The 22,695-nt window shown below is 30.5% G+C and overlaps 1 protein-coding gene across 2 annotated transcripts in view; it reads right to left on the reverse strand.

Annotated features, from left to right (window-relative positions):
• The window catches only part of eIF5B (eukaryotic translation initiation factor 5B), a 120,380-nt gene extending 103,609 nt beyond the window's left edge, over positions 1-16,771 (reverse strand). For both annotated transcript variants that reach the window (XM_067263620.1, XM_067263621.1), the window contains exons 1-2: positions 16,559-16,771; positions 6,401-6,502 (exon numbers count right to left, since the gene is read on the reverse strand). In XM_067263620.1, coding sequence (XP_067119721.1) covers positions 6,401-6,502; positions 16,559-16,605 — 149 coding nt within the window. In that variant the 5' untranslated portion in view covers positions 16,606-16,771. The remainder of the gene's footprint in view (positions 1-6,400; positions 6,503-16,558) is intronic.
• Between the last annotated feature and the right edge of the window lie 5,924 nt (positions 16,772-22,695).

Consider the following 22,695-nt stretch of genomic DNA (forward strand, 5'->3'; position numbering starts at 1 on the left):
TCCAATACTTTGTAAATGCTCAAAAAGCCAAAACATCTAGAAAACATTCAATGAATCCTTTGCAATATATATCACACATGATAAAAAATATTGTAATCTAATGTTTTAATAATACGAAAATTTACAAGTCAATTTTGTACAACCCCCTGCAACAGGGATAATCACCTTTTTGTGAATAAAGATATTTGATTTGATTATAAAAAAAAAAAAAAAATATTGTAATCTTTTTCAGTAGTTTATAGAATATATTATTTATTCAATATTTGAAAATTCATTTGAAACAAAAAACATTAAAATGATATATTTAATTGATATTTTTCTTAAAGATAATAACTTGGCATATTGAAACTCATATCTGTTTAAATGAATTTTAATAACAACTAATTTTTAATAATACTTTAAATATGAAATAACATCTAGAGAAATTTCTCAACTTGGGGTATGTAAAAAACTATGCAATGGCAACCAATTTATGTTACTAATTTCTTTTTCTTTAAAAGAAGTATTATATACAAGCAATTTAAAATTTTCTAGACCCAAGTCCTTAAAAGCTGCTAACTGTAATTTTTTTATGAACTTTGAAACAGTACGCATTTCTGAAGATCTCAGTTCAGTTACTTTGCAATTCTAGTCTTTATATGTGTATTACTATTTCTATTGGAATATGGCATATTCATACAAAAAAGAACAGTAACATCTCCAGAAATCTGGAATGATTTAGTATAAAGTGATAAAGATTTTATTGAATCAGAAAGCAAGTGTGTAAATGAAGAGGAAGGTGATGGTTACTCTTACTATTATGTTCTCTCTATTGAACATTGCAGGTATAAATTCACAAGTTGTTTATAAGTTGAATATAGGAGACTACAGGATAAAGAGAAGAGAGTTCCTAGAGTTTGAGACTAGAGCTAGTAAAAGAACATATGAAAAGCAGTAGGAACAATCCAAGGATACCATGTATTTTGCATTAAAAAAAAAAATAAGCAGTATTATTGGAGAAATGACAGCCTCCAGCCAGAAACAGAACACATCACGTTGTAGATGTGTGATTTGTTCTTGCAATGCTGATAGAAAATCCAAGTACACATGTAATGCTTATCTCTCTGTAGATCATGCAATATTTCAGTGTGTTTATTGTAATTTCTAACTGTACTGATCAGTGATTTTACTTTTCCTAATAAACAATAGCCTTACATATAGTTACAAACTTTAAGAAAAATTCTTAAAATTATACAATACATAAGTGTCTTCTAACCTTTTGTCTCTTTGCATGCACACGAGAAAATTAAGCGTTGTTTTCTGTTGACTAACTTTGATTATTAAAATAAGTAAATAAGTATCACAGTACTTTAAAACTGCAAATTAAAAATCAATGATTATAGAGTAACTGTTAAAAACCATTTAACAACATTGACTAATTTCAATTTATAGGCATTTAAAAATATTAAATTTTTCAATTTTTATGGAAAAGACATCATCTTGGAATGGCTGAAAACTTTTTAATTTTGTTTTATACTAAAAGATATTCCCACAATTGCCTGAGCAAAAAGTAATAAGGACAAACATTAAAATTAAAATCATTACAGGTTTGGTTATTTTAAACCAACTCAAATCAACAGCATTATTTTGGCATAGCTTCCAAATTCAAAAGAAAATCCTATATTCTTTGAAGTGATCACTAAGAATATGAGTCAAGGACTGTATGGCACCTTCATTAATTATCACTCTTGCTTATATAATAATGTATTAAACTTATATTATCACTAAGTATCAAGGAAATTAGGAGGCTTCAGATTTCACAGTAGTCCCTCTAGATTCTGCAGAAAATATAAATACCCTGAAAAATTTGGTCCAGATCAGTCAAAGAGCTTAGTAGTATACAGAGAACAGATTCTATTTTATATATACATATAATGATGTTTTTGTTTACAGATAACAAAAAAGCAATAGCTAAAAAGTCATCTAAAGCAAGATTTTGAAAAACAAAATATTTTTCGTTTTGAAGATTAAACTATATGTAATTAAATCAGAACATTACATATTATAGAAGTTCATAGCAAATTTAATCGATAAAGAATGTTTTAATATATCGTACAATCTAAACTATACTTTTTATCATAAGTATATATGACACTCGCAACCTTTGTTTAAGTAACAAAAACATTGTAAGAGTTATAATATTTGATGAAATCTTTGTAAACCTGAAGATTCTCCAATTTTGAAAATATTCTCCAATAAGACCAAAAATATTAGTTATTAAAAGAGTTTTTGCCGCTTAAAAAAGATTTTAATTTTCTCATATGTGTGCGAAGAGAGACAAAGTCAGAAGACACTTTTATGTATTGTCTAATTTTAAGAACTTTTCTTAAATTTAGTATTTCCTAATCTCTGGTCCTTATGAACAGGTTACATATGAACAATAGTTAATGAAGTATGTTAATCTAACCCAATGTGATAGTGTGGACAAAGATCTTGTTCACAAACTACAATCTAGGGTCAAGCAATTTGCCCATTCAAAATTAGTTAATCACCTGGCATTGGGTAATATAGTTGTTGACTCCCCAGATACTCCTAGGCTCTTTGCAAAACCCATAAACAGGGACAGCAACTCCATCCAGTCATGGATAAAGTTAGAGCTCCTATGTGTAAACTTGAGGTCACTCACATCCTGCTATCTCTCCACCTTGAGGGATATCCGTAGTCATTAACCCCATGGACCCCTTTCGAGGGAACGCACCTCCTCACCTGAATATATCACTGTCTTGGACTTTAAGTCCCTATACCCTTCAGTGGAGCTCCCTCCAGCCCTTTGTGCCCTCGGGGACCTTCTCTTCGGTATTGTTGAAGATCACACCCTACACCAACACGTGCTGGAGATGGCACCCCTGATATGCTATAATTCATTTTTTCTGTTCAATGGAAAGATCTATATGCAAAAAAGGGGAGTCCCCATGGGCAGCACAGTGTCTGGGGACCTATGGAAAATGGTTATAAGACAGTTAGAGCATAAGATCATCCCAAGGTTCCTCCAAACATCCTTTTATATAGGAGGGACATAGATGACATCATCATCCTATGGACGACTGTACCAGACATGACAGTGTTTGTTGAATTGGTTAATGACAACCTGTATGGCTTAACCATGGAAATCAAACAAGCTAACACCACAGAAGTCCACTTCCCGGACATAAACATTAAGGTTGAAGGAGTGACTGTCCACACCTCTGTATACCAGAAACCATCTTCGATCCCAATATTATTTTAAAAATTCACTAAAAATTAAATTATTATTTTATTCATATGAAAAAAATTACATATATTTATCAATATAGTTAGTTTTAAATACAACATATTTCAATAAAGTTTGTTTGAAACATTTATGAGAAAAAAATAATAATATATGATAACTGACATTCAGACTTGAAAATTTGTTACTATTTGTCAAAATTAACATTGCCTGCTTACTCCATTCTTATTGTCACTGAGCCAATACGACGTAGAATATTGTTCTGTACAATTTGATATAACATTTATGCATGTACGTTTATTCGTTGTGAAATTATCGCACATTATATCAAACATTTGTTTAAAATTTGAACTTTATTCTGCTTTCAACTAATATAATGAACTAATATACTTTATTCATTTTATATCAAACAAGATTATTTATTTTCGTAATAAACATATGATTACCAGTAGCAATAGATGTAACATTTTCGGATATTTTAAATTTAAAAAATAATTAAAAATTAAAATTAAAAATATATAAAATATCAGAACTGAAGGTCATAACTTGAATATTTATGATGCATTAACATATTATAGCTGAATAAACTTATTATAGCATTAATGAACTTATTATAGTAATATTATTGCATAGATATGCTAAAAATAAAATAAAAAATAATCAGAAAATGAAAAATTAAGGAAAAACTATCGATAATTAAAAGTTTTTTTAATCGACAGAACACCACCTGGACAAAAATATGTAAAACAGACGATAAACAAGACGATACCATCAAGTGCTGACATCTGTTGTCGATAAATTTTATAAAAATCGATTTTTAACAGGGTACGATTCAATCGTTACCCTGGCCGTTTTGCGTAAACAATTAGGCGTAACGATAGAATCGAGTACCCTGGCCGGGAAAAGCATTAAGGTTGAAGGAGTGACTGTCCACACCTCTGTATACCAGAAACCATCTTCGATCCCTGTTTACATACCAGTGGAGTCCTGTGACCCATTTCCATACAAGACTGCAGCATTTAATGCTTTAGTTAGGAAGGCATTTTCTCATTCATCCACTTCACAAGCTCTAGCCACCGAACTAACGCATATAAAGCATGTAGCAGCCATGCATGGTTAACCTAATCTGACCCAGAGATTGATTGATCATTACCACTGCTGCTCACAGCACGCATCCGCCATCCATGCATGGCGACAACTGACTAGACGATGAACCACATGTCCCTATCATGTTTAATATGTACATTAAACAGTTATATATGGAGATTGCCAACAAATACTACGTTTGGATCACATACAGGAGATGTCCAACCATCTTTGACATCTTCCACAATGGGAAAGACTCCCCCAACTGGAACAGACTCCCGGGCATTTACTCTATCCCTCTTAGGGACCATAGATGAGATAGGGACCTTATTTATATAGGCTCCACCAAGCGCTCCTTGGAAGTCAGAGTGCATGAACATTGCATAGACATACATCATGCAAGGAACACCATGATCCTTGCTATTTACGCAACTGATCCTGACATCGAGGCGGCCTTTACCAAGCAAAGGTCATCCTCACCCTGAACACCTGAGATGGTTCCATTTACAAATCTAGCCTCACTGTCATGTGCATCAAGCACAAGGAAGAACTGAATTTGTCAGTTGCTTTACAGGCCTTCATGGACACCAATCTTTAATTACCAAACATCAGCTACCAACATGAATGCACATGTCCAACGTAACAATTTCATGAGAAATGGATTTGATCTAATTTTCAAATCTTCGTGTTCTATTTATTGTTGTGTTCCATCAGTTATTCTGTTTATCACTTGAGGAAGAACTTTAAACTGTTCAAAAACATTTGTGATGTATTTTATCCTTTGTGTCACTCACACTGGTAACAGGTTCAAGGTAACGTTGTTAAAAAAGATTGTGAGTGTCTTAGTAGGTATCTAGACAGTTAGTTTTATAACAGATATCCCTTGATTAATGCAATTAATTAATCCCACAATGCTACTATGTATATCAAAATTACATTAATCAAATACAGTGATATCTTAGTACTCAATTGAACAATCACCACTCACTAGAACAAATATTTTTATTTTTATTTTGTCATCTGTAAGACAAGTTTTCTATGATAAAAATGTGTAACTAATTTCAAAATACAATGAAACAAAGAGCTACCTATTTTTGTCAGACAAAATTATACTTGATTCAGTTTGTTTTTTTTCCATTTAATGCTTGCATTAATGCTTGTGGAACACAATCATCATGTTGGTGACATATGAAGACTTGTTGCAAGTTCACGAGTTGCTATTTGTTATTTTAACAATTTTTTTTTTTTTTGAAAATTTTGTTCAACAGCATTTGGGTACCCCATACAAAATGTACTGAGCATCCAAAAGCTGTATCTTTTAGTTCAAAATATCCTAAACAAAACTATCAAAACCACATTTGACACATTTGATGTTTAGGAGTATCTTCCCCATACACATTATGAGTATTTTTTGTACAGCATTATATCTTCTATGAAACTTAAAAAACATACATAAAATGCCTGATATCCATTTAATCTGAAAACATTTGATTTGATTTTACACATACAAAAGGTGAAACAAGTTTTAAAATAAGCTTCTAAACAAAGAATACAATATCACATTATAAGTAATGTGCTAAAATTTCAAAACTATTATAATTAACTATATATCTATATCAGAAATCACCCTCAGCAAGAAAACAATAAACTCACCAACACCTTATTTGCTGAGAAAACATATCTATGTTAAGTAAAGACAGCTGTTAAAAAAGTTTCACTCTTTCTCTAGCCATTTCTTTAATACATTAGATAGGAGAACAAACAGCCAAAAATGTTTGTTCTCCTATCCAATGGATTAAAGAAACAGCTAGAGAAAGAGTGAAAGGTTTTGTGAAACTTTTTTAAAGAATTTTTCTGTGCATGAAACAGCTGTTAAAGCCATATTAAAACTTCCATTGCATATATAAAGGGATTGCCAGAATTAATTTTGTGCATTAATCAAATTCCACATTAAGCAAAGCAATCTCAAGCAAGGGATATCTGTATAAGTACATAACAATACAATTATATTTATATAATTATAAAAATAACTTTTAAATTTATTAATAAAACTTTATAGTTAAATACTTGTCACTATCATCCTTCTTTTTGGATTTCCTTTTTTTAATTCCAGCTGTAGTGGATGATTCTTCAGAATTTAAATTATCATTTTCAACCTCCTCCTCTCCACTGAAAAAAAAAAAAATTTTAAATAAAATATGGTACATTTCATGAAAAATTTATGATATAAATTTAATTTTTAAATAAATTTCTATGGTATCATTTCCTAAGAGCATTAACTATGTACAATTTGTAATTATTACATATATTTAATTTATATTTTTCATCAAGATTGAGAGTTTAATCTTGGTCTGACTGCCTAATTTTTTTTTGATATAGTTAGCTAGGTCTAACTTTATAAATCATTATGCTTAGCAAAACAAAGAGCAAACCAATATTTTACTGGACTTGGTTTTTTGGCCCTTGAAAATGTCTCCTGCCATAAAATGGAGAGCAGCAGCAACAGTGCCAGCATCTTTAACTCTGGGACAATAACCCCTTGATCCCATGTCATCTGTCCAGTATTCGGATTGTTTCATCTGATGGTCAAGAGGAATAAAAGAAAAAGACTGGGAATTTTTGGCCAGAGAGAGTGTAAGAGATCTCGTTTGTTCAAGGAGATAAATTAAGTCAAGGACTCTTCCCAGTTGTCTTCATAAGGAAGCTCCATTGAACAAGAAAAGTGAGATCTCAAGCAGCCTGAGAGACAAGTTGAGTCAGAGACTCATCTCAGCCATGTCAGTGAGAAAGCAGTCTAAGTCATGGACTCACATCTAACATGGATTCTGACTATGGAATTCAAAGGTGAGAGCTTCAATGTATAACTGGCAACTGCATATATAAAACTAAATAAAGTGTAAATACTTTGTGACAGTAGAAGTGGGTTTCTCGTGAATCTGAGTGGAACAGATAATATCTAAGTACACATATTATTTGAGTATTTTTAAATTAATATTTCAAGCATTAATCTTTTCACTGATTATTATATTATGAAATAAAACTTTGAGTCAATGAGAATATGAAAAAACAGCAGTCATAATAAATCTATTTATTATTAATTTAATTGATCTAGTTTTCATATTTCAAATTTGAAAATATATGAAATATGAAAACATGAAACTTTCATAAACATTTTCATGAAATATGAGTGATAAAATTATATAATTTTATTACATTTTATATCAAAATATAAGTGATGTAAAATCACAATTAATAAACAAACACTAAAATTTTTCATCATATTTTTAATTTCTTTAATTTAAAATATATGCTCTCCACCTCAAATTAGTAGTACAGTACATCATACTTTTCTGTTAGCAATGGAGTCATGCCGGTCATCTAGCTAACTCCTTTAAGAAGAAAATTTTTGAACTGAAATAATGTGATTTCTGGTTTTCATCGGAAGTTCATATACAATTAACTGGGACCTTCTGTCCATGATCTTTCTATATCTGGTCTTCACTTTCATGTATCTAATGCCGTTCTCGAGATTAAGGAAAATCAGATGGGCGACAGTGGGAATTTATAGGTCTGCAATTTTTTCAAATTGCATCCTAATAAAAACTGAAAAACAAGTTAGCTTTAACTTAATAATTTTAAAGAAAAGTAGAACAAATTAATTCCATACAGAGTTGAAAGTGGATGAACTATAAACCTAAATTCCAAATTCCACAAATGAAACCTTGATTTCAGAAACCTTACATTACAATTCCTATTATAAATTTAATTATTTCTGTAATTCTATCTTGTCATTTAAAATCGTAAATTTAAAAATAAAATTTCTATAGACTCAAAAGACCGTCAATAAATTTTTGAAAATCATAAATCTTAAAATTTGAACAAGATGAGAAAATTTAATGACAAGTTTAAAAATTTTTATTGGGTAATTATATTAATTAAATTATGCAGTCACATTAATTATAATTAACATAACCACATGTTTCTTCATTTAATGCTTAGCATATAGAGCCAATAATAAAAAAGTTTTATCACTCAATTAAAATTTGCAATTAAACATAATTTATTCAAAATTATTTACATAGTTATATTATAATAATATAAATGTGATGCACTAAGTTAATAATGATGCTAACTGCTATGTCAAACTAAGGTCAAGGAACAATTTTAATAAAATTGTGTGCTAAAAATAAAATTGTGTATATGTATTTGTGCATTATTATTATTTAGTATTAAAGATGTGAAAACAAATTAAAAATTTAACAAAGATATTTTCTCTATGTCTAATGATTCATACACCAGTAATAAATTATTATAATTTGTTGAATACAATATATGTAATTATTGAAATTAAGTTCAAAACCATCAACCTAATAAAAATTTATAATTATTAAATTTATTAAGAGATGGTGCCTAACGCCTCCCTCTAGTATCAAATTGTTTGGTAATTTATTAATATTATAGCCGTCATTTAGCCCAATAGCATATAGCAGAGGTGGGCAAGCAAGAGTTCAGCGGGAGCCGAAATGTAGGTTTTGCAAAATGCATGGGAGCTGCAGTTCTGTACTGTCGTGGCAGATAGTATGGTAAGGCAGGGAAGGATAGGGTATCCTCCATCCGGGCTGAGAACTTGTTTTAAAAGAATAGATTTGAAATGTCAATTTAATTTATTGCACCAACTTGGAAATAAATTACTAAATATTACATATATATAATTACATATTTTCACAAAATTGTGGAAATAAAATTGTAAAACTAATAATAAAAAGCAGAAATTAACACTTTCAGCAAGAGTCGCATGCAACTCAAAAAGAGCCGCATTTGCCCATGTCTGGCATATGGCAATGGTTAGCTTCGGTATTACAATGTATCGTGTGTTAGTACAGTTGTTCTCATCAAACTAGGTTATGTATTAGGTTATTTTGAAAATAATATTAGATTATTCATTTTGTTATATAAATGATATGTTACTTTTTCTTATAAAAAGAATTAGTTTTATTCTTCTTAACTTCATTACACTTTTTCAGTTTTTTTTTTACTTTACAAGGAAAAAATTCCTTCCATTCCAATTTGCTCAAATAATAATATGAATATTCAATTTTACCACAGTCAATAAAGCAATGGGCAAAGTTTAATCAAAACTAATTTTTAAATAAACCATATTTATTAATCTGAATTAAGCAATGTCTTCTTTTATAACTTAATTCTAATTTTTAATAATAAATTAAATAAATCAAAAATAAAATAAAATGTTACTTTAGTTTTTATTTTAAAAAGAAAAAACATCTTATTGGATTTTAGTTTGAAAAAGATTATCTAAGTAAAGCTACATACTTAAGAAAAATTTATTAAAAAAAAAATATTAAGTATATTTTTAATTAACTATTAATTATATTAAAAGTATTAATCTTAGATCACAAAGCATAAATCACTAGTACAGGAAAACAAAGCTTTGTAAATTTTACAACTGTTTATTTTATTAATAAGTTTTATGTCAGAATACTGACTGAAAATAATATAATAAATATATGATGAAATACACTAGTTTTGATACAATTTCAGACTCTGAATTATTATTATAAAATTTATTTTCAGCAATTAACACATTGCTTTGCATGATGTTCCTTGCTGTATATGAGGTTGCACTGGCTGCAATATGTAGTAGTAAAATAGTTTGTTTTTTTGAATGGTAATTAAACAACAACATAAAACACCAGGATGTGTTAAATAACGTACTCCAATAACCTATATCCGGATATAGGTTCTCGGAGTACGTTATCGAATGGTAATTGTGATAAACTATTTTATTTTCAGATGTTGGATTCTCTGTGGAAATAGAAAATGTTTTACAGAAAAAATCCTGCTATGAAGAGGTGCAATTGTGTGTGCAAGATGTGTGATTCTAGTATCATCTTCATCCATGGTTTGGTTAGCTCTTCAATTAGATGGATGAAGAAATCATTTCTCTTCATTTCCTTTGTGTGTCCAAAAGGTGACTGAATAAAATAAATAATATTTCTGCTTGGAATAAGACATGATTGAGTAGCAGGTTATGCAGAGTAGCAATGGTTATTTTTTCTCTAATAATTATTTTTAGAGGAATAAGTATATATGCATTTTCTGAAGCAGACAGAGGATAAAACTAAAGAATAACAAAAGAATCTACATGAATTATGCCATATAAAAACAAAATTCACATACAAGCAAAATGTAAACATGGCTATCTTTATTTGGCTTCATAGCCAAAAACCTTCATATAATTGACAACAACAGTTACAATTATTCCACAAACAAAAACTATTCTAAGAATCTGCACTTGTTATGACAATCCTGGCAACAGTGTAGGAAGGTACTAAAAACAACAGCAAGACAGTGCAAAACGACAAGGAGAAAAATAAGAATTCACAAACTCACATTGTAAAAATGACAAAGTTTTGTGTTCTAGGGTTAATTATATAAAACATAAAACTACAAATACTTCCAAAGTAATGCATAACTCACATGTGAATAATAAACTATTTTATTAATACCTTAAATCTTATAACAGTAGATTGCTAAATCTACTGTAATACAACCTAAGAAATAAAATTGTCTATTATTTACTTTTCAACTCTGCATTAGTTTAAGACTTTTTCATTTCAAGCAATATAAACATAAAAAATTTTATACATTTTTAAAAAATACATTTTATAGCAAACATAAGTAAAAAATATATAGGTTATCATTGCAATAATAAATATTTAAACATAATTTGTGTTAATAATGTGTTTTATGATTTATGTAAGATCTATCTTTAACTGACAGGTAATCATTACTATTTATGAATTCACATCAACAGTAGTTTTTGAGTTACTACTACAGAGTAGATGATGTTAGTTTTTGAATAAAAGGTATATACTGTATTTGCACTTCATATTGTGGCATTGTTATTAGGACTGATACCTTATTATAATGATAAACTTACAGCAAGCATTAATTTAATAGTGTTTTCCTTTTAATTTAATGAAATTTTTATAGGTTTGATCAGAAAGGTGCTATTTACCTTAGGCTATATTTCATACATAGAATAAAAGTTTCAGATTTAAAATCTGATGCATTTTCTTGTTTACAATTAGAAACATTTTGTATTTTTCATTCAATTAAACATTATTTTTAATAATTCTAATTTACTAATCATTTAATTATCTTTTTAAAATAAAAATCTTAAATTGTTGAATTTCGTCCTTAGGCAATTTTCTTAATCGATCCAAGAAGACACAGTCTGTTCAAAAAATATTTTTGAATCCACCATTTATTTCTTTTACGTGTTCCAGAACACCCTTTGACGACCGGACCTTTCCTTTCAGGCTGCTAAGTCGTCGGATTAAAATCATTCTTTAAAAAAGGGTGTTCTGGAACACGTAAAAGAAATAAATGGTGGATTCAAAAATATTTTTTGAACAGACTGTCTTCTTGGATCGAAAAATCTTAAATTTATGAGTGAACATTGTATGGATTCAAACTGTATCATTCTAATGTAAACTGATCAAACTCATAATATATAGTTTGGTACAATGAAGAAATTGCTTATAGAATAATGGTTATCAATCAAACCTGATGTACTAAGCAGAAAGAGACTATAATCTTATTATAACACTTGAGCTAAAATCACAGATGTCTTACAAATATAAAAATATTCATACAACAATAAGCTTGAAACAGCAAAAAAATTTACTGTTTAAAAAACTGTAATGTTTTCAGATGTCTTTAACATCCTTCTCCGTGTAGAATACTAAATGGAATACCAATTCAAATGAAAATGCCACAATATGAAGTTCAAATAAACTTTTTCCTTTTTCTCAAAATCGTAATTTCTGCAGAATTAACAGAAAAAAGACATTTACAGTGTAACAGTAATTAAGAAAATATTGTTGAAATGAATTTGTAAATAATAATGATCAGTTAGTTTCATATATCAATTACAGATAAATAATATATAGATCATAAAACATATTAGCAGTCAAATTATATTTAAATATCCATTAATGCAATAATACAGGTATACCTCGAGTTACGTCGCTCTCGAGTTACGTCGTTCCCGATTATACGTCGTTTGTCAAAAAAAGTATATGGAAAAATAAAAATCAAGTTTAAGTCAGTTTATTCGACTTTAAATCCGTCCGCCATAAACATTGAAGTCGTAATATCACTAGAAAACCGTTGAAAGCACATAAAATCATATTAAAATATGTACATTTACAGTAAATGTTAATATAATCATCATAAATCCTAGGGAACGAACCATGAAAACATCTGTGTTTCTGTGTTGTCGTCTTATTTAGCGATCTTTAAGTGCTCATTATTGGCGTTTAGTTACGATCTAAGTCAAAACTACAACTTACGTCGTAACTACACAAGTAAATTCGACTTACGTCGCCTCTCCTGGAACCAATTACCGACGTAAGACGAGGTATACCTGTATTTTTACACAATATTTTTTGTGAACATAGTTAACAAATTAATAATAAAATATATTAATTCCTTAGATCCTAAAACTAGATTTGGCAGCAGATTAAGAAAATTATGAAAGTTATAAAACAAGTAGTAATAGTAAACACGGTATAAATATTAATACCAAATAAATAAAAATGAATCCATATTTGGAATAATTTATAAAAATTAAATATTACTCTAGTTTTTTCTGACTTATTTTTAGAACAACAACAAAAGCAGATAACATAAAAATGCTAAAAATCAAAGTTTCTAATTAAAAGGACAAATTATGAATGCAGTACAATAAATAATGAATATAAAAACAAAATTATTAAATATATTTATTTACTGATAAAGACTACTTTTATAAAAAGAATTAAAACAGTTGAATCCACACATAAGAAACCCATATAATAGAAAATTTTGCTTAAAAGAAACTATTTTTACCACAATTTTTCTGCCTATCTTTTGTATAGTTTTATGCTTTGTATAATGGAAACTTGGATATTAGAAACATCTGCTTTCGACATTTTATAATTTTTTGTCCTCAGGTAGAACATGAACTGGAATAAACCTTTCAAACAAAATATTTCGAATTAAAATTAATGGTATTTAGTCCTTTGTGATAATTTCTTCCTTTCTTGCTTAAACAAAAGATCAGCGAGACATCCAACCCTCAAATCTCAATTAGAAACATCCGCTTAGTAGAAACCAATTATTGCATCCTGCAGTTGATTATGATTGCCTATTAGCAATTTGGTCTATTGGTGTGCACAAATAGTAACCACCTTACTTTTATTAGTTTATTGCAGAAGTTTTGATTTTTCTATCCAAGTTCATCCTTTTTGTGATTGTTAAAACAAAACTTATTGTTAAAATCATTACTGTTTTAAAACTGATTGAAAGCAAATAATTTGTGACTGTTAAAAATTATTTGCTTTCAATCAGTTATTTACTTTCGGTTTCAACAATCAGTACGGCTTCTATCACGTAAAAAAGGAATGATTTAACAGTTCATAAAAATTTAGAATACTGGATGCTTTAAAGATTAAACATCCAATTTATGTTACTAAAAATCTGGGATCAATAAATACATCATTACTAAAATCAAAAAGGATGAAGAAGAGATCAAAAAAACAGCTCTAGAAAATAGTAACATGAATAGAAAATGAAAATGCAAGAGCTGCAAGAAAGAAATTGCCAATGCATTGATCACTTAGTTTAGTCAGATGAGAGTCAACAATGCTGTTATTAATGAACCCCCAATGCTTGAAAAAGCAAAACAAACTTGCTGTTAAGCTGGGCCATCTGGACTCCGAGCCATCCCATGGGTGGTTGAAACAATTAAAGAAATGTCACAATATAAAATTTATTAAAATAAGAAAAGGCATTTTTTGAACAATATGTTGTTATAATCTGTTCTTAAACTCAAAATAAATTTCTTTATATCTTAAATGTGTTTCTAAGGTAGATGGTGTGGATGCTGACTATGCAAATGCTAAAAATAGAGGGTGAAGTATTTTTGATCCAGTCATCAAAGACTGATCCTAATGAAATTTTCAATGCAGATAGAAGTGGATTATTTTACAAAGATGTGCCATCACAAACAAGCAGCTAGTAGAAAGTTCCCAAGGATCATCTTACTGTCTTATTCTTGTGTAACTCCACTGGAACAGAAAAGAAAACTTATTTGGTTGGCAAATTCAAGAATCCACATTGTTTTAGAAAGTCAAGCTGCCATTGCCTTATTAAGACAATAAAAATGCTTCAAATTGGATTTGGGCTGATATTTTGCAAAATAGAAATTGCAAATTGAAAAATATAAAAATTATTCTTTTTGCTGACAATGCCACTTGCCATAAGACTAATGTTTCATTCAAAAACATTCAAATTATTTTTTTGTCACCAAATACAATCTCATTGATACAACCATTGGATCAAGGTGTTATTTATACAGCAAAGAAACATTATCACACAGGTTATGAGGAAAATAATTCAAGCAATTGAGGATGATCAATTGATAACTGATTATGCAAAATCAATAGATTTGTTAAAAGCAATGCATACAATCAAGGGTTTGGTTTTTGTATCACTTTCAATGATCATAAATTGCTTTCAAAAAGCTGGTTTTACCACAAACAATGGTTGCAGTGATCCTGAAGAAATACAGAATCAGTTTGAATTAGGCAATTTCAAACTTGCTGAAGCCATATCACCAGCAGAATTTTAGGCTTTTATCGATTGCAATCGAAACACCAAATTCTATAGAAATATTACTGATACTGAAATCTGCAAATCCATCAAAGCGAAAGAAGAAACCACTGAAAAAGTTAATGATGAAATTTATATTATTAATCAGGATAAATTGGATTTGCCTATGATCTCATCTCAAAAAGCAATAAAGGCAATGGAAGTTGTTCAGGAATATTTAAAACAAAATTTTGAAGAATAATCCATTTTATGGTATAGAAGATATGGTTACAAAAAATACTTTGAAAAATTGTGAACAATGTAAAAATTACTATTTTTTTTTTTACCATTGAAAAATCTGTAATCATTGATTAGATAAATTGGTTAATATAATAAAAACCACATTATAATAAGGAAATGTAGTCTTTTGATACACATGATCAAAGCCAAAATGACAAAATCTTTTTTTAAGGTGACTCATTTTGGTTGTTTTAGAAAGCAATTTGGTTTAAAGCAACAAAGTTTCTTTTAAACAGTTTGGCTGTTGGAAACTTCACTTAGTAGGCAACTCTTTTACCAAATCCAACTGATTTCTATTAAGTAGACTCAACTGTATAAACAAACAGATGTATCTTGTTAGAGATTTACAACAAAAAAAAAAAAAAACTGTATTTTATACATATGTCTGTAAAAAGTATAATAATTTGAATTATTTGTAATTAAAAACATTACTATCTATATACAGTAAGTTATTACAATAAAATTTAATTGTTCATTGAAATTAAAATTATATCAAATATATAATTTAACAAAATGTTTAAAATTGTTTTAGATTATTTTCAGAAAGAATATAAGAATGAAAAATCATTTAAATTGATCATATCATGTCTTATCATTAAATAATTACTATAGATCAAACCAACTCCTATTGTAATTATCATCAAAAGTTATATTAACTTATTTCTTAAATAAAAAATTCAAAAATAAATATTTTCCAAATTTGTACAGGTTTTAATTAAACAGAGTTAAATAAACATTTCATAGATATCAATTTAATTGAAAATATCGAAGAATTAAATGTTTATCAGTTAAATATTTGAAATAGATTATCAATACAAAATAGGAAAACATTCAAGACGATATGAAAATCAAAACATAAATAAACTTAATGTATGAGTAAAACTAAATTAAGCATCAAGAAACTTCTTAAAAACAGTTAGCAAAGGTCGCGATCTAATTAACAATTAATTATAATTATATAATTTAAAACCTCTTTAGCATGTATCTGTAAACACAAATACTATAATAGATTTCACACATATAAAGGCCGATCATAAACAATCTATATACGTAAAAGACAAGTTTAAGTCTGCCATATGTAAATGAGAATCATATAAAAGATATTTAACACCTTAATGACTGCCGTTAAATCTTATATTAAGAATGTTCTTACCTTAGCTTTGTACGTATCAATAATGATAGAGCTTGATTCTATATTTAACACCACGTACAATTCCAAATATATATATATTTATAGTATATATAACAAAGTTTTTGACAACTTACAAGTCCTCCTCTTGTCTTCCTTTCTTCAACTTTCTGTCTTTTCCCATAGCATATATGTTTCATAAGTTACCGGCAACTATCCTTATACTTCTTCTTCTCTTTGTTTAGAAATCGAAAATAAAATTTACCAAGTATATCGAGCACACGATTATTATCGTCTCCTCTTTCTAAGCTGAATAGCAACATGTGGCTAGATATGACACGCCATCTACGCAATATGGAATTGCTCAATTTTAAATCAATTTTAAATTATTATAGAAAAAATGTTAATACATTTTATTTTCTTTTGTCGTTTAAAATAAATAATATTAATTTCGTTTTATTATTAAATATAACATTTAATTTAATATACGAAAAATGAATTTCCATAGATTACAATTCATCGTCACTTTCCATAACAAAAATAGTTTTGAAATTTCTGTTATTAATATAATTGATAATTTATATAAATACAATTAAATGTTTATTTGCTTGAGAAAATTATTCCATTATCAGTGTTTGTTAAACTGTAATGAAATGTGTCTTTGTTTTATTAACATGCTACTTTTTAAAACTCTATTAATGCCGGGGCATAGACGGCTAGATGGCCGAGCGGTTAAGGTGACAGCCTACCGCTCTAGAGGACCTGGGATTAAATCCGGCTATGTCGCATTCTCCCCACCACCCGGCCGCCCCTTTGTAGGCCTGGCCGAACCATAATGGGCTTGTTGAAAGAGGCCCTTTTAATGCGCGCAGAGCGGAAAGTGTTGGAAAAAAATCCGGGGCACTAACATGATTTTTTTTTAATGCATCATGAGTTCATCAAGCTCAAAATTGAGTGTCCGGATAGTATGGAATGGAACTGACATAAACAAATCAAACCATTTACGATAGTTTATGAAAATTCAACCCGAACTCAAACTTGGGTCTCTATACCGGTAGGCTGATATCTTTTGTCATTTTGTTCATTCGCGCAGTCCCCCCAAAAAAGAAAGTCTATGGTGAGGAACGGGGTCATCCATTTTTTTTTTTTTTCTTTTTGTTTACTCTTTTCGCCCTGTGGACATTAAGAGAGCTTGTTAATCTTACTCATCGTGAGTTCTGCCAGACAAGGGCGTCGCCAGCCAATGGGCCAGGGGGGGCAAGATGATATAAATTGATAGAGGATATGAATTGTATGTAGGTAAAATAAAAACGATTCATAAATTTTAAGCTTAAGAAGATTATTTTAATTAAAACATAATCTTCTTGGGTTTTTCGCGCATGAATTATAAATCGGGCAATAAATGACTTAGCATTTAAATAATTTTTTTCGCATGTCTAGGGAGGGGCAACTGAGGCCGGATGGCCGAGCGGTCAAGGTGGCAGCCTACCGCTCTGGGGGACCCGGGATCGAATCCGAACGGGTCGAAAAATCCCCAGGAATTTTTCGGGGGGTGGTCCGTTCGGATATGTCGGGCCCCGTCTCTCACCACCCGGTCGCCCCATTGTGGGCCTGGCCGAACCCATAATGGGCCTACTAAAAGAGGCCTTTTTAGTGCCCACAGGGCGGAAAGAGTTAAAAAAAAAAAAAAAAAAAAAAAAAAAAAAAAAAAAAAAAAAAAAAAGGGAGGGGCAACTGCCCCTCTGCCCCCCTCTGGCGACGCCCTTGCTGCCAGATACACAATGAGGGTGACCGGGTAATCAGGGACGAAATAAACCTATTGCCTCCAACATCAGGCCTTCGTTCAATCATTGTCAGAACCGAGTAAGCCCACCATGGGCGAGTAGATAACATCATTGAACACAGGTCGCTCCGGACTGACGAGCTAGGCACGTGGAGTTTTCTGAATTTTCTTCAAGTGTTTAAAACCTGAATGGGGACAAATTTCACGTAGAAAGCACTCCCGGGAGGCACTCTCCTTTGGCAGATCGCCCAAGTGTTGCGTTGCCTTATTTTAATCCTACAGAATCGAATAACCAAGGTTATAAATAGGTTAAAATAATAAGATAATAAGAGGAGACGGCCTTGGTTATTTTAGTATAAACGTAATTTAGTTTTGCTCCGTTCACTGTATGGGTGGTAATTTAATATATAAAAAAAAATTATTTATTACAGTATCCTATACTTATAGCAAATTATACCAGGCGAGCAAACAAAAAGTTTTTTCGAGAGAAAAGCAAGGAGTTTGGTGACATCGTGAGCCAGTATCGCCCAACTGACTTGTCACGGCATCATCCACTCCAAATTGTTCTAAGTGTAGTGTTAGCTACCGTAGCTGTTATTATTATTTAAATTAAGATTGCAATAACAGGAATTGCCTTACGCTACAGAATAAAAACTGATCATAGTAGAAAGTTACATAAAAATTTATTGAACATTAGAGCTACGGTTTATGCAACAATATCTCGAATCATATTTGTTCTTGTAAAGAATTATTTTTACAAACCCTTTAATAAATGACGGCCCACGAAGTCTAGGTGTAAAAAGAAGTTGTAAACAAAAAGTTATGCGAGAAAAGACTTCGAGACATTTAAAGACATTTAGAAACGCAGCGCATTACAAGAAATTTTTAAAGACGGACTGAGTTTTCAGTGTAGCGTTCAGCGCGCAGCACATGATGTCAAATTGACGTCATTGTGCTGCACGCTAGCTGCTACATGCAAGAATTTAAATTCAGCATAAGGCATATACTGTGTCTCAAAAATTAGATTATCTTACAACTAAGAAAAAAAAAAAAAATGAAATTTCGGCCTTTTTTTTTTTTTTTTTTTAACTCTTTCCGCCCTGTGGGCACTAAGAGGGCCTCTTTTAGTAGGCCCATTATGGGTTCGGGCAGGCCCACAATGGGGCGACCGGGTGGTGAGGGACGAGGCCCGACATATCCGAACGGACCACCCCCCGAAAAATTCCTGGGGATTATTCGACCCGTTCGGATTCGATCCCGGGTCCCCCAGAGCGGTAGGCTGCCACCTTTAAAAAAAAAAAAAAAAAAAAAAAAAAATGAAATTTCGGCCTTATGAAATAAAAGTTGTCCATGATTATCTTGTTTATTTGGAGTTTCAAATGTTATTCCTCGAATCTCTAGTACTTTAAATCTCTAGTACTGTATCTCTAGTACTAGTCTAGTACTGTTCAATATTTAAGTGTTTTTTTTCTGATATGGGGCAAGTCGATGAATTCCACAAGTCGAAAAAATTAGAGAAAAACAATTCTGTGACTCGCGGCAGTTCAATTTATCGATTATACGCTTAACAACAAAATTCCAAAAATTTAATTCTTTAACCGAAGAACTTCTTTTGACTTGTTTCGGGAAATTTTTAATATTAGTTCAATTATGTTATTTTTGTTAAGTCATATCAAATTTGATAAAATTTTAAAAATTTTTAGTAATTTTTTATTCGAAATAAAAATATTTATATTTTATACTAGCTGACCCGGCCACACGTTGTTGTGGCTCAAAATGTATCTATTATAAATGTATAACACTTCCCCCGTGGGGGAATTTCAAAAAATCCCTTCTTAGTGTACATTCTCTTGACGTACCCTATTAAAACGCAATCAAAAACGCATCTAAAATAGTATAATAAAAGCCGAGTTCTTCACAGTAAGCCTTAATCCCGTCACTTTTCCCGCTGGGGAATATCGAAAAATCTCTTTTTAGTGTATATTCTGTTGACGTAATCTATTAAAACGCAATTAAAAACGCAAAAAACGCATGTAAAATAGTATAATAGAAGCCGAGTTCTTCACGGTAAGCCTTAATCCCGTCCATCTCCCCCCACTGGGGGGAATTTCGACATGTATATTATATAAAAACACGTGCGTATTCGAATGCAACGTTGTGTCAAAATTTCAAAGGAATCGGTAGGAACAAACGAACGTTATATTTTATTTATATTAATATTTATATTAAGTAATAATTTTAATAAAATAGGAATAATTAATAGTTATTCTCCTAACCTCACTCAGACTCTATTACACTGTAAGACAACAACACCTTGATGCTGAGAACCTTTAACTTTAATCATAAACAAACGTTTTCGGCCCATTCCATGGCCATCGTCAGGCTAACAACATTCGAATACTGTTCCGAATAACCAATTTCAAATTTAAATAAAATACAAAAGAACTCACGCGCGATGCTAAACAACGTAAACTAAAACTAATATAAACAACATAGAAAAGAACAAACGAACGTTATATATTATTTATATAGATAGATAGAAAATGATCTGCTTCAGTCCATTCTCACAGAAAAGCATAATGCCTGACAGAAAAGCAAACTTAGTTCGTCGGAAGGTAGCGCCATCTGTTGGACATAAAAGCCTTAATTTATATATAAATATATTTTTGAAAGGGGGGAGATGGTGTAGGGGTATGAAAAATAGATAGTAGCCGATTCTCAGACCTACTGAATATGCATATGAAATTTGGTAAAAATCGGTAAAGCCGTTTCGGAGGAGTTCGGTAACTAACATTGTGACACGAGAATTTTATATATAAGATTTATACTATATTACAGCAATATAAAATTAAATTTTATTCTAGTTTAAAAATAAAATAAAATAAAAATGAAGAAATCATCATCTTTAGTTTGTCAGTTAGTAAGATACCAACATTGCCGCTTGTGATTAAAAATTGCATGCTCAAATTAGGGCTCTTATTTTAATTATTTTGGAAATAAATGAGTTCCACTTGATGCGAGTATATCTAACGGTGAACATTAGAAATTACAGTTTGTGCACGACGTACTGTACTTTACGTTATGAAAGGCCCGTTATAACTTTATGCGTAACGTACCAGTATAAACGTAAGAAAAGTTTCGCGTTAAAACTTTATTTTATAAAATTGCGGAACTAATCGTATTTGATTCTTTATTGACATCGATGCGTCGTCGTCATTACGCATTTGCAAATAAGAATGCGCTAGGTGTTTGTCGGCCATATTGCTTTTGCTTCGTACGTGTGTTTGCAATCTTGCTTCTAGTTAACGTCTATTAATTATGACCAGCATAAAAAACTCGATTTACATTTATCACTAGAACGATTGAAACTTTCATAAGAATTATCTATGTCGCGTACGAAGACAGGGCGAGCAGCGAAGAAGCGCTGTGGCAGAATATTCGCTCGTTCTGTTTTATGCCGAGACAGTTTGAGTGTTTGTTATTTATAAATAAAATAAATTTATGTAAAATTTAAATAGAAATTAATTTATCTCTAAATAAACTCCCTAGGTTTAAATCCTGTTATCTATGACTGATGAAAGAGCATATCCTAGACCAGATTAGAAAATTAAAAATATTTGTTATATTTTACACCATAACGGGCTTGGAAGCGCAAATTCCATCTAACATTATGTGTTTATAATTATAACGTAAGCCTAGATGGTTTTGAAGCCATCGACAGAACTACACTAGGCCAATAGAACACGACGCGTGCGCCACAGATTACTAAAGACGTGCGCATAAGAACAGAGCATATGCATCATCAATTCATGCGCGATATTTGCAGACACCTACGCTTACAATTCACATTTGACTTTTTAAAATACGGATCAGAATATTTTGTGGAGAAATGGACAAATCGGGACATTTCGAGAAAAATTTTCCGATCGGGATGAAGTGTTCCAAATCGGACAATGTTCTGAAAAATCAGGACGTATGGCAACTCTAAGTGCGATGGTTTTATTGTTTTGACCATCTGGATGTACAGGTACATAAAAAATAAATTAGAAAATATTAACAACAGGGTGGTAAAAAAATTATAAAAAATGACAAGTCATCTAGCTCAAGATTTTTCCACATGATAGGCGAACTGATTCGGTTTTGACTGGACTAAATCTCTTTGCTTGAATGACAATCGTCCAACCATACAGCCTACGTAGCGCATTGAGTGTCGCGCGTCAAATAACAATAATATACTCTATATATTATTGTAGAAATTTAACATATGATAATGCTAAAACATTTTTCTTATAAAATGTTTACGTGGTATAAAATTGAACATTAATCATGTGTTAAATTTTTATATGGTTCTGTTTTTCGACCTATTCCATAGGCCATCTGACGATGGCCTATGGAATAGGTCGAAAAAACATTCGTTTTAAATAAACTTTCTCGACAACGATAAAAATGTTTGGTTATTGTCTGTTTTTATATTTAAACCGCTACCTTACA

Source organism: Centruroides vittatus, unplaced genomic scaffold (genome assembly GCF_030686945.1).
Source record: "Centruroides vittatus isolate TY-2023 unplaced genomic scaffold, ASM3068694v2 contig_1788, whole genome shotgun sequence".
Taxonomy (NCBI): Eukaryota; Metazoa; Arthropoda; class Arachnida; order Scorpiones; family Buthidae; genus Centruroides; species Centruroides vittatus.